The 15306-nt window shown below is 37.4% G+C and overlaps 1 protein-coding gene across 7 annotated transcripts in view; it reads right to left on the bottom strand.

The window, feature by feature from the left end:
• Positions 1–15306, bottom strand: part of LOC110370742 (dachshund homolog 2) — a 128380-nt gene that overhangs the window by 91758 nt on the left and 21316 nt on the right. For 4 of the 7 annotated variants that reach the window (XM_049840624.2, XM_021326659.3, XM_021326663.3 and 1 more), the window contains exon 2: positions 14129–14155. The exons of the other annotated variants lie outside the window; for them this stretch is intronic. In XM_049840624.2, coding sequence (XP_049696581.1) covers positions 14129–14155 — 27 coding nt within the window. The remainder of the gene's footprint in view (positions 1–14128; positions 14156–15306) is intronic. 7 annotated transcript variants of the gene reach the window in all.

Below are 15306 nucleotides of genomic sequence, written 5' to 3'. Positions count from 1 at the left end.
GCTATTAATCCGGCTCGCTGCCCCCGAATGGCATCACGGTTTGTTTAATAAAATCGCGAATTTACATATCAAAACCTACAAAGGGGCATAATTGGACCCGATGACTTAGAAAACGTAGTGGGTGAGGCGGGCGTGCCACCCCTTACAACAAACAAAGGAATTATACCCGCCTCAAGAAACTTTTAGCAATGGAAAGCTCCTTAACAAACAGACGCGTGTGTATCTAATGAAATTCCTATGGTTGCATAACATACTCGCGTGAGCGCTGAGCGTTATTAGCGGAATTATTTCTCCGGGTAAAATCTTTGAAGGCGGTTGCTCTTTCGGAAAAGTTGTTAAGAAAATGGGTTGAGATCTTTTCGGGATTTCATTAGTTTCTAACTATGCGGTGTGCTACGCGAGGCATCTAATTTATTAGGTAGGCGTAGCCGAGGGAACGAATGGGCAGCGAGCATTTGAAAATGGAACGGAATTGCCGAATCACGCCGCTTTGAGTCGAAGCCGCCACGACACGATTCGTTAGGAGACAAATGTTTGAATTCAATTCCAACAGTTTTTTCCATAGTAATTAGTAACGGTATATTTACTCCGCATTCGGAGTAGGATTGCACGGTAGCCGTGTTTTTTTCTGTAATTAATTTTTGTTGTTAATTTGGGAGCGTCGCCACCGCACTGCCGAGGCTGCCCGATTTACTGGACTGTTGCGAATAATTGGATTAAAGTCGATATTACGCACCGGTCGGTACTCCAATAGGAACTACTATTCACATTCCCACACAGTACGTAAAGTGCCATTATGTTGGCTGAATGAATGAAGTGCAAGCCGACGACATACGGGCATCTTATACTCCTCTTACTCGAAGGATATTGACACTTGTTCAGTGTCATCAGCTTTTGTTCCAGCACGTGTTGGGTTACACATAGAATGGTGCACGTGTGCACGTCAACACGTAAGTAGTACGCTGCTATTATTTTTCATTGCATAATTTTAATGAGGAGCAGTATTTTTAATTGATTATTTATTAAGGCCCATGAATAAAGTTTATAGACACAGTCCTAGCTACTATAAGTCCTAAAAGCTCAAATACTTCTAACAGAACTCACTAATTAATATAGTTGTATGTACCTATATAGATAAGCACTATGTATATCATCAGGCAGTACTTGTCCAAGTGTCGGCAGTGGTTTCGCATCGGCAGTGGAAAGCTAATCTCGTCGCGCGTCGTTCGCGCGTTATAATTAGTACAAATCGTCTGCTTCAAGCCGCTGACTGTAGACCTAGCAACGTATAGACTTGACGCATTGAATTAACTTATTTTAATTTAAAATTTAAAGTATTAATGTAAAATAACATACGGTGGATCTTTTTAATTATGTTATCATGGTTGGACCAGCTGAGCCCACTTCGGTATATCACAATTGACAATGAGAAATTCTTTAAAAAAATAAAAATTAAGTTGATGCTATTTTTTACAGTAGGTACTAGTGTACTGTACAAACTGCGAGAAGACGGTACATTTGCGACATAGTCACAGCACGTCGCTTTGGACTGTCTATCCGTTACACAGTCATCTTCTCTATGGAATCCGGTAATCTCGCGAGCTAATAGATTCGATAATTCATCGCGGCGCGCGTCTGAATCGATACCAGTACGATTGATGGCGCCTGTCTTAGCTGGTGAAACGCTCGACATGTCTGTCACAATGTTCCACTTCACTACATTCGAAATTCAAACTTTTAATGGCCGCGCTTTTGTTTGTAGCTTGAATGGGAGTGTACGCGAGTGTACTCTCCATTCGGAAAGGCAACGGTTTATGTTCTTTTTGTTTTGAATTGGGAACACTAAAACTGCAATTCAAATGCGAATTGAATATTTGCGTTCGATATTTGAACTGCAGCAGTTAAATTTTTTCGCTAGGCACCCTTTGAGGTAAAGGCGACACTTGGTTTGTGGCAAAACTTATGCCCTCAAACAATATGCAGCAAACTTCTGAATAAATATACACCCAGTAAATAAAAAATAAACATTTAAAATAGTACATACTACAAAAATTGAGTTTGGTAATTTAATACTATCAAAACAAGAAGTCCAATTAAAGAAAACATACAATATGACTTGTATGTCTCATAAAAAAACGAATCACAAACAAAAAGCAATCCGAAATTGTATAAAAAATATTAACGCTCCAATAAATAGATAATATTCAATAAAGTTCAAATAGCCGCTAGTCGTTAATTAACTCGAGGTATTTATTATACAATCACTGTTTTTTCGCTTTCCCATAGCAGTGGGATCTACGAGTGACTTAGCTTGTGTCACTAAACAATTGGTCGCGCCTCAGTTTTGTCAAGTTTCATTCACATTTTTGTGAAGAAATGTCCGTTTTGTTCAATACTTTGTGGTCGCATTCCGATGACCGTTTCGGTGCCGACGAATTAAGATTGTTTTTTGTTCTTAACTGTCTGGAAAAGAGGTTTTAATACCGTGTTAAAACAGTAGGCACTGTAATAGTGACACATTTTATAATTCGCAAAATTTCGATAATGCTTCTACATTCAACAAGGTGACTGCTCTTTACAAACTTTTCTGACAAGAAAATCTTTTTATTCTCCCTGTTACCCATTAAAATACAAATAAATTAAGTATCTGACCCATAAAACAGCGTTTATGTCAGTTGAAAGCAAAGAAACAATACTTCCAAAAAGTTTCCTCGTAAGGAACCTTTCACAAGCCATTAATGTCTATATTCCGACCCCCTAAAGAGTTGAAAACACGAAATGGAATTATGGATTCCCCTAAAAGTCGCCATTAGAATTAGAGGCACAATTTATTCCGCACCGGGGCCCAATATTTCCGCATTTCCTGTATCCTGTGCTCGATGCACGATGCTACACTATTTCATCATCCGCGAAGCCTCAGCTTAAGCTCACCTCACTTTAGAGGGTGAATGAATATTATCTATTATTGGAATTAGTAACTGGCTGTGTAAAATTTAATTCATAACTGATTATTTGAATTGTGTTCATAGCGGTTTGTATTTCTAACAAAGTATTTATATTATTAATATGAAACAAAATGAACGAACTCTCGATTTAAAACTAAGAATTTAATTAAGAAGTTCTAAGACCCCAAACGGCAATATACAATTATTGTAAAGTGAACCACAGAAACTCAAGCAAACCAACTTCTAAATAACTTTAAAGGCCAACGAAGACATGCAAACACATTAATTTATAGGCACGAAAACAAACTTTTTAAGTCTGTAACAGTCGTCCAACTTTTGCATTAAGTCCCCAGTCAGGAAAGCAATTATGGTAACATCTATTACACCGCGCCGTTTGTGTTATTACAATTGATTTTTCAATTTAGTTTCATGGAACACATTGTTATGCATACAGGTAATCAGCAGATTTATAATGCTCTCAAATCGTAAATCTATTACAACATAATTACTATTGAGATTCCAATTTGCAACAATGTACTGATGAGTTCCAATAAACATTTCAACAAGCTGGCTGTCAAATAAAGCCAACAAATATTTTAATGGTTCCATGCATCGACCCTTTTTATTGGCCGTATAAAGCGTCCGTCGGACGGGTAACCACCGACCAACCCTTAGGTACAGGACAAAGTCTCAAGCTGAACTATAAAATAAATCTAGCAAGTTATCGTCCACAATAAACAGTCGCCGCGGAAGGCTATCGCCAATTCCCACGCAAAGTTGCTGTTAATAAAAGCAACAAAATTATATATTCAAGAGTTAGGAGGTGGTGGTATGGCAGTTAGGGCCTTCTACGTGGTCCGAGTTACAATGCAAATTGCCGTGGAGGGGTGCGCCGATGCCCTCTAACTGTGCGACTCGCAAAGATGGCCGCCGTAATGGCGAAATGAAATTATTAAGCATTGTCTTGTGAAATCGGCCGCAGTCGACACCTGAGACACAGGGCTCGACCACTTAGCGTGGATATTCCGCGCCGCGGGGTAACGAGCCCCGCCATCGCCACCTCGCCATCCGCCGCCCGCGCCCAAACATGCGGACACAATTTGACTTCTCTTTGCCTTTTCAATAGCAAAGTTCTTCACTGCCATAGGAACACTTTCAAATTAGACTTGGCGACGTGTCCAAAGATTTTCAAATGCTACTTGCTAATGCTAATTGAATGAGCAAATGAGATTATTTTTCTTAAGAATTTTATGATAATATGAGAGTAAGTTATTGCTGGCAAAATAGTACTGAAAAATGGCCTCGGAAGCACCTCCACACTTTTCCAACGCCAAGACATTACTTACGACCCTCGGCTGAAAGCTTTGTATTAAAATTTAAATCTACTTTGCAAAGTGTATTTTATACACGTGCTCTTGCAATTTTGATCGTTCATAAAGCTCCGAATAGCTCCTATTATTACGCTTTACCTTTGCGGTATTGGGTGTTACACATCTCTCCCCAACCATTCCTGTTAACATTTTGACTAAGTCTCCCATGAATTTGGTATGCATAATGTTAATATATTATAGATGATTTAATTACTCGTTTGCGGTACACTTGTGGTTGCTCTGTTAATGTTCATTTCTATTCACTCAAGCTTGAAACTGAGGTACATCTGTATACGTGTATTGATTTACAAAGGCAGATGCGTGTATGTTAATGATTAAAAAAACTCATCATCCAAATCGATCGAAACGGAAACGACCATTAATTCCAGTAATGCGAAATCGATGTCCAAAAACGCGTCTTACAAAAATAAATTAATTTAAAAATTTGTTTTCGACAACAAAGGCAGGGATCCCTCTACTTACTGGCCAAGTGAAATTCCTCTTTAATCCAACGCATGCCCACTCCGTGTTTTTAATTTCACACAAAAAACAGCTCCGAGTCGGTGATCAATCAAAACTGCCGCTCGTTTCTTTTTTCTATACTTCATTGCAATACACTTTCGCCTCTGTAACCGCTATAAATGTGCCTGTATTATTTTGTTTGTATAAAGGAAACGGGTATCCTTTAAATTAAATTAGTTTGACGGATTTGTCCTGATGTCAAAGATTAATTACATTTTATAAATGAGGTTTTTTAATCGCAATCTAATTACGAATTTGGTTTACGCTTTTAGCGATAACGATTTGTTCTGCGAATTATGTTTTAGACTTTTGCACACATGTGCATTTTTTTGTTGAACTGTTTAAGCAAGCACGTAAAAGGCATGTGAAACCGATTTGCAGTGATGAATCAAATACGAGTTCGACATTTAGTCACGAGCAAACGTCGACGTATGATTGAGTGGTCGCATGTTGAGTGCCAATCGTAGCTCAGACGCCGCGGTACGTGTTTAAGAATGTGTTAGATCGACCCTAGCGGCAGTCACAAAGCTTAAGATTGAAAGATCCAAGAGTGCTCTAAATGCATCTGCCAAAAATTTACAATAAAGTAAAAAAAATAACGATGCAAAGTCTACATAGAGTTCCGGCGTCAATCCGTAATTTACTTTTTTTTCGAAAATAAACCGACAGACATTTATACAGTTAATATATCGTTATTAAAACAACAAAAACCTAACAAAGACACAATCGATATTTACAATATCTACCGAACTACCTCCCAAGCAACAAACTTTTCCCCACATTAATTTTCCCACTCAAGTTAACTGGCCAGTCGTTTTCATTCATAGGTCTATGTCCGATGTGTTCGTCGCGAAGTGCCCTCGGAGCAGCGTGTAAATAAACATTCGTACTCGTTTCACGTTCGTGATCATTTGGCCCCATTCGGCCCGGCTCGGGATTACGTGGTTTATTCACCAGACTCTAATTGCTGCTGGGACTTTTCTTCCTGACTGGAGTTTAATAATCTTGAGCTGTTTTATGTTAAGTTTATATTTGTTTGGACTTTGCTTCATATTTTATCATTTATTGTTCGTTTAAATAAATAAATTATACAATAGATCGATGCATTAGAACTTTAAAATCTTTTTTTACTTGAACTATGAAGCTTTTAAATAAATAAAAACATAAGAAAGTAACCTACCAACTTTTAAGTTTTACTGAGTTTACGGAGAATAGATTTTAATATCAGAACCAAATAATGATATAGGTGTCAAGGCTAGTATAAAACCGTTGCAACACGAAGTATCAAAACTATCTCATCCACATGACACATCAAGATCACCGCCATCTCCATATTTGCTTTACGAATGGCTCCGTACATTCACGGCGCGCATTGGTTTCATTCATTTGCACGTTTCCATTTCAGATCTGTAAACATAAAGGTCGCTCCCCGTTGACACAGCGATTCTGCCAGAGATACAACCTAAGCAAAAAATTGTCTTTTCAAAGGCTTCATAAAAAACCCCAGCTCATATGGCTTTGCAATATCATTTGAAAGGTTGGCGACAAACCGATATTTTTTACTTTAAAAGATAAGATTATGCAATCTTTGGCTGGCACCGGCAATCTGCACTAAATCCTATTTTAAAAACACGCAACGTTGGCTTTTAAAGCGCACTCTAGAGGACTAGACACACTCCCACACTTACACAAAACGATTTTCGTTAAGATGCAGTTTTTTGCTCTCTTTTGTGTGCAAGCGCATTTGTAGTGACGATACGTGTTGTCTCTTAATCCGCTTGTAATTGAATTCGGTGAGGAATCCTTTGTGTGAGCATGAAAGGATTCTCAAGTATGTGACCAAGCGTGGATTTTTTTGTAAAATGCACGTTTTAAGTAATGTACTGAAATTAGTAGGTACAACAAAGTAGGTTACTTTTAAATAAATCGAAAAAAAAATCTAGATTATATTATTTTAATTATGAAGACACACAGTTGAACATAGCTGGCACTTGGCCGGTTTTCACAAACTTCGGAAGCTTCTGTAACATTCTGAACAAACAAAGAAACACATTACAAAGCCATAAACCAAGCAACAAAGGAACCGACGAATACGTGTTGAAACTGATCCATCATGTCTCCTTTTAAAATAACAAAAAAACTCATACGCTACACACAACAGATGTTTTCGTAAAAAACCGACCCCTATCGACCCCAGCATATAAAACGCTGACTATAATTTCTATTAAAATAACTGTAATTTCCCAAATTATCTTTCTATCATAAACGTTTAAATGCAAATTGGGCATTCTGATGTATTAATGTGGTCATAGTTTTGACAAATTGGAGCAGACCTCGTGTCAGAGAATTAATTTTCGTAAAACAATTTCATCTAAATTTGACAGGTGCTTACGTTTCAAGGGAGCTTTTAGAACTTTTAACAACTTCTTTATAGTGTGTGAACTTTTTCTGGAACTGTGTTATCGTTTCCAATCAAATATTGCATAACTATGTCGTTGTTTGGATGTCCACGAATGCTGTTTTTTGTCATGTCCTTAACAGACACTAGCTGTAGATAAAAGTCTTATCACCTCATCTTGTTGATATTTCATTCAAGTGTAATTTGTTTTGGCGACACATTTTGACTAAATCAATAAACAAGTAATGGAAAAATATGCTTCATTTGTATATTTCCACTATTTGAGCATTACCCGCCTGCAGCGTTATCACTAATGAAAGCGATATATGTGAAATACAATCATTAATATCAGAAAACAAACATAATATCGACCAATAAAGAGTTCAGCATATCAACATGCAAAATTCCAATTAGATTCGAAACATATGATTGTGATAAACCAACCGTTATTGAAGTTGCTTATCTATGTAATTAGAAAGGAACTAAGCTGTAACCATTTGTGTTTATGGGAACGTTCGAGTGTTACATGTTCCTGATAACATGTGGAGAAATTGTGCTTTCATGTATTCATACTATTGATAGTATTAATCATGTTTTTGTTTAAAAACTTTGATCACACTGGTACGCTATCGCCATATTTTTTGGAAAGTTTTAGTTATGTGTATAGGCTTATAGATGTTGTACATACCTACTTCTTTTACATAAGTCTATATTCAACGTTAGATGAAACCTCACTGAATCGTCTTCTGGTTAACATCCAAGACGTGTTAAATGTATTTTCATCACGTGTATTCGAAATAATAACTCTTTAAATTCGTAAATCTAATTAATATGTTACAAACTATCTACACCTACCATGTTACTCGTGCCATAACTTAAACTGTCGATTAAGTAATTCAAACTGTTACTACTCTGAAGTAACTAATTGACTGCCCTTGAAACTAACGGTCCACGAGATTTCAATTCCATAACACAAACAACAATAACATATAATTTCATTCTGAGTCCCTCTTTATAACATGTCTTGTTCTAAGTTTTGCGAGGATCCCACCCATTTTTTAAATAGAGTGCTCCGAAGAAACACGATCCAAATTGTTGAAAAATAAATGAAGAACACCAAGTGGTACACGGGGATTAAGGGTAATGTGTGCGGTCGTTAACAGAGACATTCAACAAATTATCTGCCACGGAATCCAGCTTTATACCCGCCGCGGATTCGTCAGAAGGGAATAAGGCATCAAATATTCAATTTTAAAACAGCCGCTAAAAGCGAAACGTCATCGCCTACGCAAACGCAGCTGGGACTTGACGATTTAGAAATTTTGTTACAGATGGGGACACGCACTCCGGGAAAGAGATAAGTAAAAAATTGCATTAGCAAAGTGAAAAACATAAATGAAGATGACAACAATAATGTTTGAGATGTCGCGAAATTGCCTTCCTTAAATGTTTAGAGGGTGTGTTGGTGACGCTACAGAAGTGATTCCGAGTCCCTTGAAATTATACTGTCAAGAACAAGAAAATGGCACACAGAGTAGGAAAAATTTCATTAGCGCCAATCAAAATGACGAGGTCCAAAATGAAGCTCGCAAAGAGAGTCGTAATCACGGAGTTCAGCAGGCACCCCCTCGACGTGAGGTCTTATTAAAGGAATAATATTTACAAAACGAGACGCCTCAGAAATCCCCAAATTAAGATCTCGCCGAAACCCGCCCAACTTCCACAAAGTGGAATCATTAAATTAAAAATGTAAACTTTTCTCTTAGCAAGGTAATGGGCATCCCGATGTAGATAAATAGATGGAATAGCTGCAAAAAGGAGCATTTTCCTGTTCATTAAATTTTTCCTTCGCTTTTTTTATTTCGACCCCTGGTGCTAATTTTGTTGGAATTCACGCCCCTCGGCTCCACCCGCTGGGACTCAATCACAGAAATTTTATATCCGGAATTAAATAAGTACCCAACAGTATTACGAACAAAATTTAATATGAGCTTATTTTTAGCGAAGTATCTTTCCTAATTAATCTGATACTCTTCACTGTATTTATTGGATTATAATATTTCTGTGAACAGTTCCTTCTTCCGACAAACAAACAGAGCCCGATACTTTTCCGCGTTGTGGGAAATTGCTTTAGAACTCGCTAAGAAGTCAACTCTGAAGGGAATATTTCCATCAGTGGTAACTTATTACAGAGGGTGGTTTGTGTTAATAACTCGATTGTCTATATTACTCAGCGATATACATTTAGTAGGAAACGTCAGCGATCTCGGTAGTAAATGCAATTACATCTGCTAATATGCCGTCTGCAACCGACGCGCCGGAGACGCGGCACTGCTTCAAGCGATGCCACCCTTTAACAGTTTGGGAATCACTACGAACTTAGTTACGATACTTGCACCTGACTTGTTTATTTTAGATGGAATCCACTAAACTACTTGCATATTTTGATACACAATTTTTGGGACTTCGGTTACTTTTAAAGTAATACCGCATGTCATTCATATCGAAATTCCTTTGATGACAAATACCGCACCTACATTTTCTCTTTTGAGTCTCAATGTCAATATCCAAATGTCTCCCATATTATGGTATCGAGTTTCCTTATAAGATATTGATTGGTACAAATAAGGAAATCGAATTATTCAATGTCCGCCCCTCATTTGTTTCCCGCTCCCCTCACCAGAGATGAAGAAATTCTTTCTGAGTTTTCGATTACTTGTCCAATTAATTTTATAGATTCATTTGTCTTAGGCGCTTTGAAATATGCACTGCAAATATTGGACATTTATTTTTACAGAGCCAATTTCTGCTTTTGGTTACCATCCATTGATTTTCAATTGGTTTTCCTGACAATCGATGGTTTGTTGCAACGCTCAGCTGACATTGGTGTGTGAACCAGGTGAACAATTAGTGCAAGCCGTCAAGTGCGTCAGCCGTCAGGCACCCTTGCCCCAATAGCTAGCATAGATTACTTGTGAGGCTCACTCTCACTTCAAGTGTGGTCCGGAGTGGGACAGGGATGTCGAGTGTTACGTAATACGAGCAGTTAGGGTATTCTGATGAGAGGGAAAGTTCACGTTCCGTTTCTCATCACGCCTGTGCGCGCAAGTGGGTGAGTGCGGTTACTGGCCAGAGCAACGCACCGGCCATTCATGACATAATTGGCAATCGGGCTCATTAAACAGATGTATTTTCACATGGTGAACATGTTAACACCTTTGTGGACGGTGTTCATTGCGTACTGTAAGTGTGCGTTCGAGTGCACCATTTGGATTGCTTGATATTATACACGGTATTCTCTGTTTGTTATTTCAAATGCTTCAGTAATTATCTGCTTCATAAATTTAATTATGCCAAGCGCCAGTGCTTCGCAAGAAGCGTTATTGAATTTTTCATACCATATTATTCAGTAACATGGCACGGTAACTAGGTGCCGACTTTAAAAAGTACCGGCTACCTAACCAGTATATACTAATTATCTTTAGTCACAACGAATTTAGGTTATAATAAATTGACAATAGCTAACAATAACCAGCAATTTATTAGATAACAAGAATGTCCGTGCAAGAAAAACCAAGGGCTCGATAGTAACTCATAGCTAACGAAACCTTCAATTACGTTTCAACTGTGACTGTAATAAATCAACAATTGAATAGGCTATTATTGCTTCGACCAATCGCATTACAGCTCTGACAGTGTGTCGAATTACATACACATTGATAATCAAGGACACTGCGGCGCGGCATTCTGAACTTTAACTCTTAGGAGATAAACAAATCACTGCGGAGATTATTATTCAATTATGGACCATAATAGGTGGTACACGTTTCTACCGATAGTATTACAGTCGGTCAAGTGAAATTTAACTTTATACGTTGCCCTCTTGGGATTGGAGAGCCGCGTGTTAAGTTTGTAGGTGTAAGATAACAATGAGTGGTCAGACAAGGTGTTAAGAGAATACCTATTGTTCAAATCGGCGTGAGCGCGGGGGCGCGGCGCGGCGAGATCAAAGCCGATTGACATTGAGACGTGACCACACCTTCGGCTTTACGTTAAGTATATCCACTAACCGATATGAGATCTGAGCATTATTTTTTTTGTTTCCGATTGTCTATATGACTGATTCTCAGAATTCGTTTGAGTTAGCTTCATTGAACTGAATGTTAAATTAAATTTTGCATGAATTAATGGCAAGAATTCCTTTTTGAGTCAATTAATCCGACTTCCTTTTTGGATTTATCCCTAACCAAAATATTTATGTTAAATCTAACTTACATTTTTGTGTCATTAGAACTAGACAACTAAAAGCCACCTTACGGCCCGGAAAACATACATTTAGACATACAATGTAAGGGTGTATTAAAGGGCATAATTTGCACACAAAGGCACACGTCATCAAACGGCACAGTCGGACACCTCCTTACGTCAGAACGCACACACTCGCAGGGCTTATCTTGACATCACTCGATATTTCGTCACGCTACGAGTGCTACGAATAGCTACTGCAATGCCGCACTGAATTAGATTCTCAATCGTGCTCTTTAGTAATTAAGAATTTTATTTGACGGGAAAAACTACTATGCATAAACTTAAATGACTTTTGTAATATATCTTAGATACAATGTAGTAATACTTTAACGTTTGCTTACGGTTCTTGTCGTTTTCTTTGCAAAAAAGCATTTGTAACTGTATTGAAATCTCGATTGTGCATCAAACCGTATTTGAGTATCCCATTGATATCGAATGCGTAAAAATGTATGTTGAAAATAGACCCACTTGGCTGCAGGGTGTCGGAACTCGAACCCTTCACAAAATCATTTCTATTCCGTTTTCCGTGAAAATTGCCCACCGACGGTCAAAGGGTTAACGATTTAGTGTTTATTTGAATTCCGCCTTTGTTAGTTTAAAAGGCGTTAGAATGTAAACGGATCCTTTGTTGTGATTGCCGTGTGTTTTGTTCCGACCGTTCTCAGTTTATTGTTTTGTCGTTTGCAAGGATTTCGTTCGCACCCCTACCTTCGCTTTATTTGTGACGTTTCAATTTATCGACTGTTACTTTAGGTGAAACATTTAGTAGCCGCTAGACATTTATTTGTTTAAGCTTTTGTATTCACAGCAATAGGTTTACATTTATTTTCAAACCTTTCAAGGCTAGAATAAAACCAAATCCTTTCCAATCAATCATAATAATAAATGCAAGAAACTTTTCGGTTCTTTATAAGATCATTTTATCTTAATGCTCTAAGTCTGTCAGGATTATTTTAATGTGGCTGCTGACATACGCTCATAAGTAGACCTTTGAATTCCATTAGATAATATTATATTGAGATATTTGAATGTGATTTATCAACTGAGCAGCAGCATATGAATGTGATATCAGTGAATAAATTAATTAATCATAAGCAGATTTGTTCAGAGGTTCTACTTTTATAGTTAGCTACATTGTTTGATCCGACATTTGTACATTAGCTATTAAAGCTTTTAGATATACGTTGTGCCATTTGATAGAACGAACATCGACATTCATAAATGTCACAAAATACCTACTAAGTCATACTAATTACCAGCTCAAAGCGAACCCTAGCGCTCTAATGCTAGACCCAGGTATATCATTTCATTTGTTTCTTTATCAGAATCTATACTTTCATTCATTGTTGTTACAAATAACCGCAGTTCTCATGTAATTGTGTTTTATCTGATGCTTGTATGCACACTGAGTCTATAAGTAGAATCCGTTACATTAGTTCCCTATTGCTTATAAATCTGAATGCAGACTTGTACCTAACTACTTATTAAATTATTGATACATTTCAACAACAGATCATACAAAACGCAAGTTTAACAAGCAATGATCGACCAAATCGGGAGTTGGAATATTCAGCGCCTTTGTGTTCCCATTGTAAGTACCGCAGCATGGCATCGTTCTTCATTGAGGCCTCTCTGTGGGGAGCCCACAGTAGCCCGACAGTCTCTTTTTGTACGTCCAACGTTTTATCAAACATTTTAATGGCCGGCTTTATGGAGCCAACAAAAGAAGTGTGCCAACAGAGGCGTTAAATCCTTTACGATTTGATGATGATGATCACGCGTTTGTCATTGGACCGCACTCCGGGCACGTTGGCGGTCATGCGTGAACTCGCATATTGAAAATCATTTGTTCTGTTATGAGAACTTTTTTGATATAACTTGAAATCTAACCTACTTTATTTTTTTTATTAAATCTTTTGGTAAAATCTTTAGCTTCGGTTTTTTTTATTAACAAACTGCGAATACTTACCGAATCTCGCCTGGGAAGCCATATTTGGTAAAAAATAAAAAAGGTCACAAACACAAACATGCTTATAAAACTAAACATAAACTACTAACGCATTCAGTAACACTACACATGTAATTACAATGTAAATTTATCTGTGATTTTCAGTTTTAATCAATAGCTAAGGGTGTAACCTGGAACCAAAACAACGACAACTAACATTTCACCCACAATTATTTCAATTACACTTAGATACAGTAAAATAATCACACCATTGAGACATTATGCAATCGAATGTAAGGACTGATTCACGGACCAACCAAGCATTTAAGAAAATCATTGCTTAACTTCAAAATTTCAATGATATGAAATGGGACCTACCTGGGTAAGAGATGGAAATTGCGATAACACAATAAAAGTAAAACAAATGAAAATAAAACACACCAATAAGCAATTTTGTTGGAAATATTATACTGTCTGTAAAAGTCCTGCGTTGCGGGTGTAACGTGTGGTCTTCCAGGCTACCCCCTTGGCCTGCTAGCGACCGGCACAGCGGCCGAGCCCGCTCGAACGTTTCCGAACGCAACCGAACCCGGCCGAACGAAACCGAATGCGCGGTGCAAGTGAGAGAGCGACATACCTGTCTGGCGCTTTCATTGACAGGCACCTGAAATGAAGAAAAAAATCGATCCAATTCGTTGAAAATTTTAAATTTTAAAATGTTTGTCTTCAACATTTAAAATTGACACAGATAAATTTACATGCAAGGATATGTGTAGGTTTACATCAAATGTCGTTTCGCTGTATTACAATACTGGATATCATTGCTGGTGTTCTGGATTGTTTGCATTGTTAACGAAATCGTCTACTGCGAGTAATGTATCTAAATAAAGAACAAGGGGTAACAAAAATGAATTATAAAAATTAAAAGTAAACATACTAAAAAAGAATAAACAATAATGTGGCAAAAACAGTTAAAAACAACATTGCAAGATGTATTAGGACAGTTGTTAAAATATGGGGTAGCGTCGAGCGGCTTGACTCCGCAGCTCCGATGTTATTGTGCGCTTGCACGCGATCTCTCTCTCGTGTTTGCATTCGCACACTGGCGCAGCTACAAGCCAACGGTTTGTTCCATTTTTGAATCATGTGCATAAAATCATTAACTATCCCATTAAAGTAGTACGGAGTACAGATACATCGCATACCAATGTAACTGGTGCCTATAAATGCGCAGTTAATCAGGTTCATGCAGACTTAACTTTGGTAATAATAGTCCAGAGCGAAAGATAAACGAAACAATCATTAAATCTCTGTAATATCCGTTTTAATTTCAATGTAAGTATCTATCTTATCTAATAATTAAGCACTAAAGAATAATTATGGCTCCTTATCACAAAATCCCAAATAGGTAGATACTCATTTTATCGAAGTAATCAATTAAAGACGAAAGTACATGTATATGAATTGGTCAATAAAAACAGATTAATATTGAGTCATTACAATAAGGCAAACCTCCCTTCCCGATGGACAAATTTATTAGATTATTACCGGACGAGATCACGCAAACGGAATCGTAAAAGTAAAGGAAATCAATCCTGTTAAATTGAATCCAATTCCCTTAACATCATTTCATTATAAAGAAGGGCACAATGCACGTGATATTAGCCAGCACTCAAATATAATGCTAGATATATCAAAAATATATCCAACTTGCAGTGCCGTTCAATGCAGCAATTGTATCATTAGAGGAGTAATGAAAACGTCAAAGCCAAACATAAATTTATAGAGACAGAACAAATATCAAACAATAAAAAG

The sequence above is a fragment of the Helicoverpa armigera genome, chromosome 13 (assembly GCF_030705265.1).
Source record: "Helicoverpa armigera isolate CAAS_96S chromosome 13, ASM3070526v1, whole genome shotgun sequence".
Classification (NCBI taxonomy): Eukaryota; Metazoa; Arthropoda; class Insecta; order Lepidoptera; family Noctuidae; genus Helicoverpa; species Helicoverpa armigera.
Note: the sequence above shows the minus strand (reverse complement) of the source record. Positions and strands in the feature narration are given on the sequence as shown.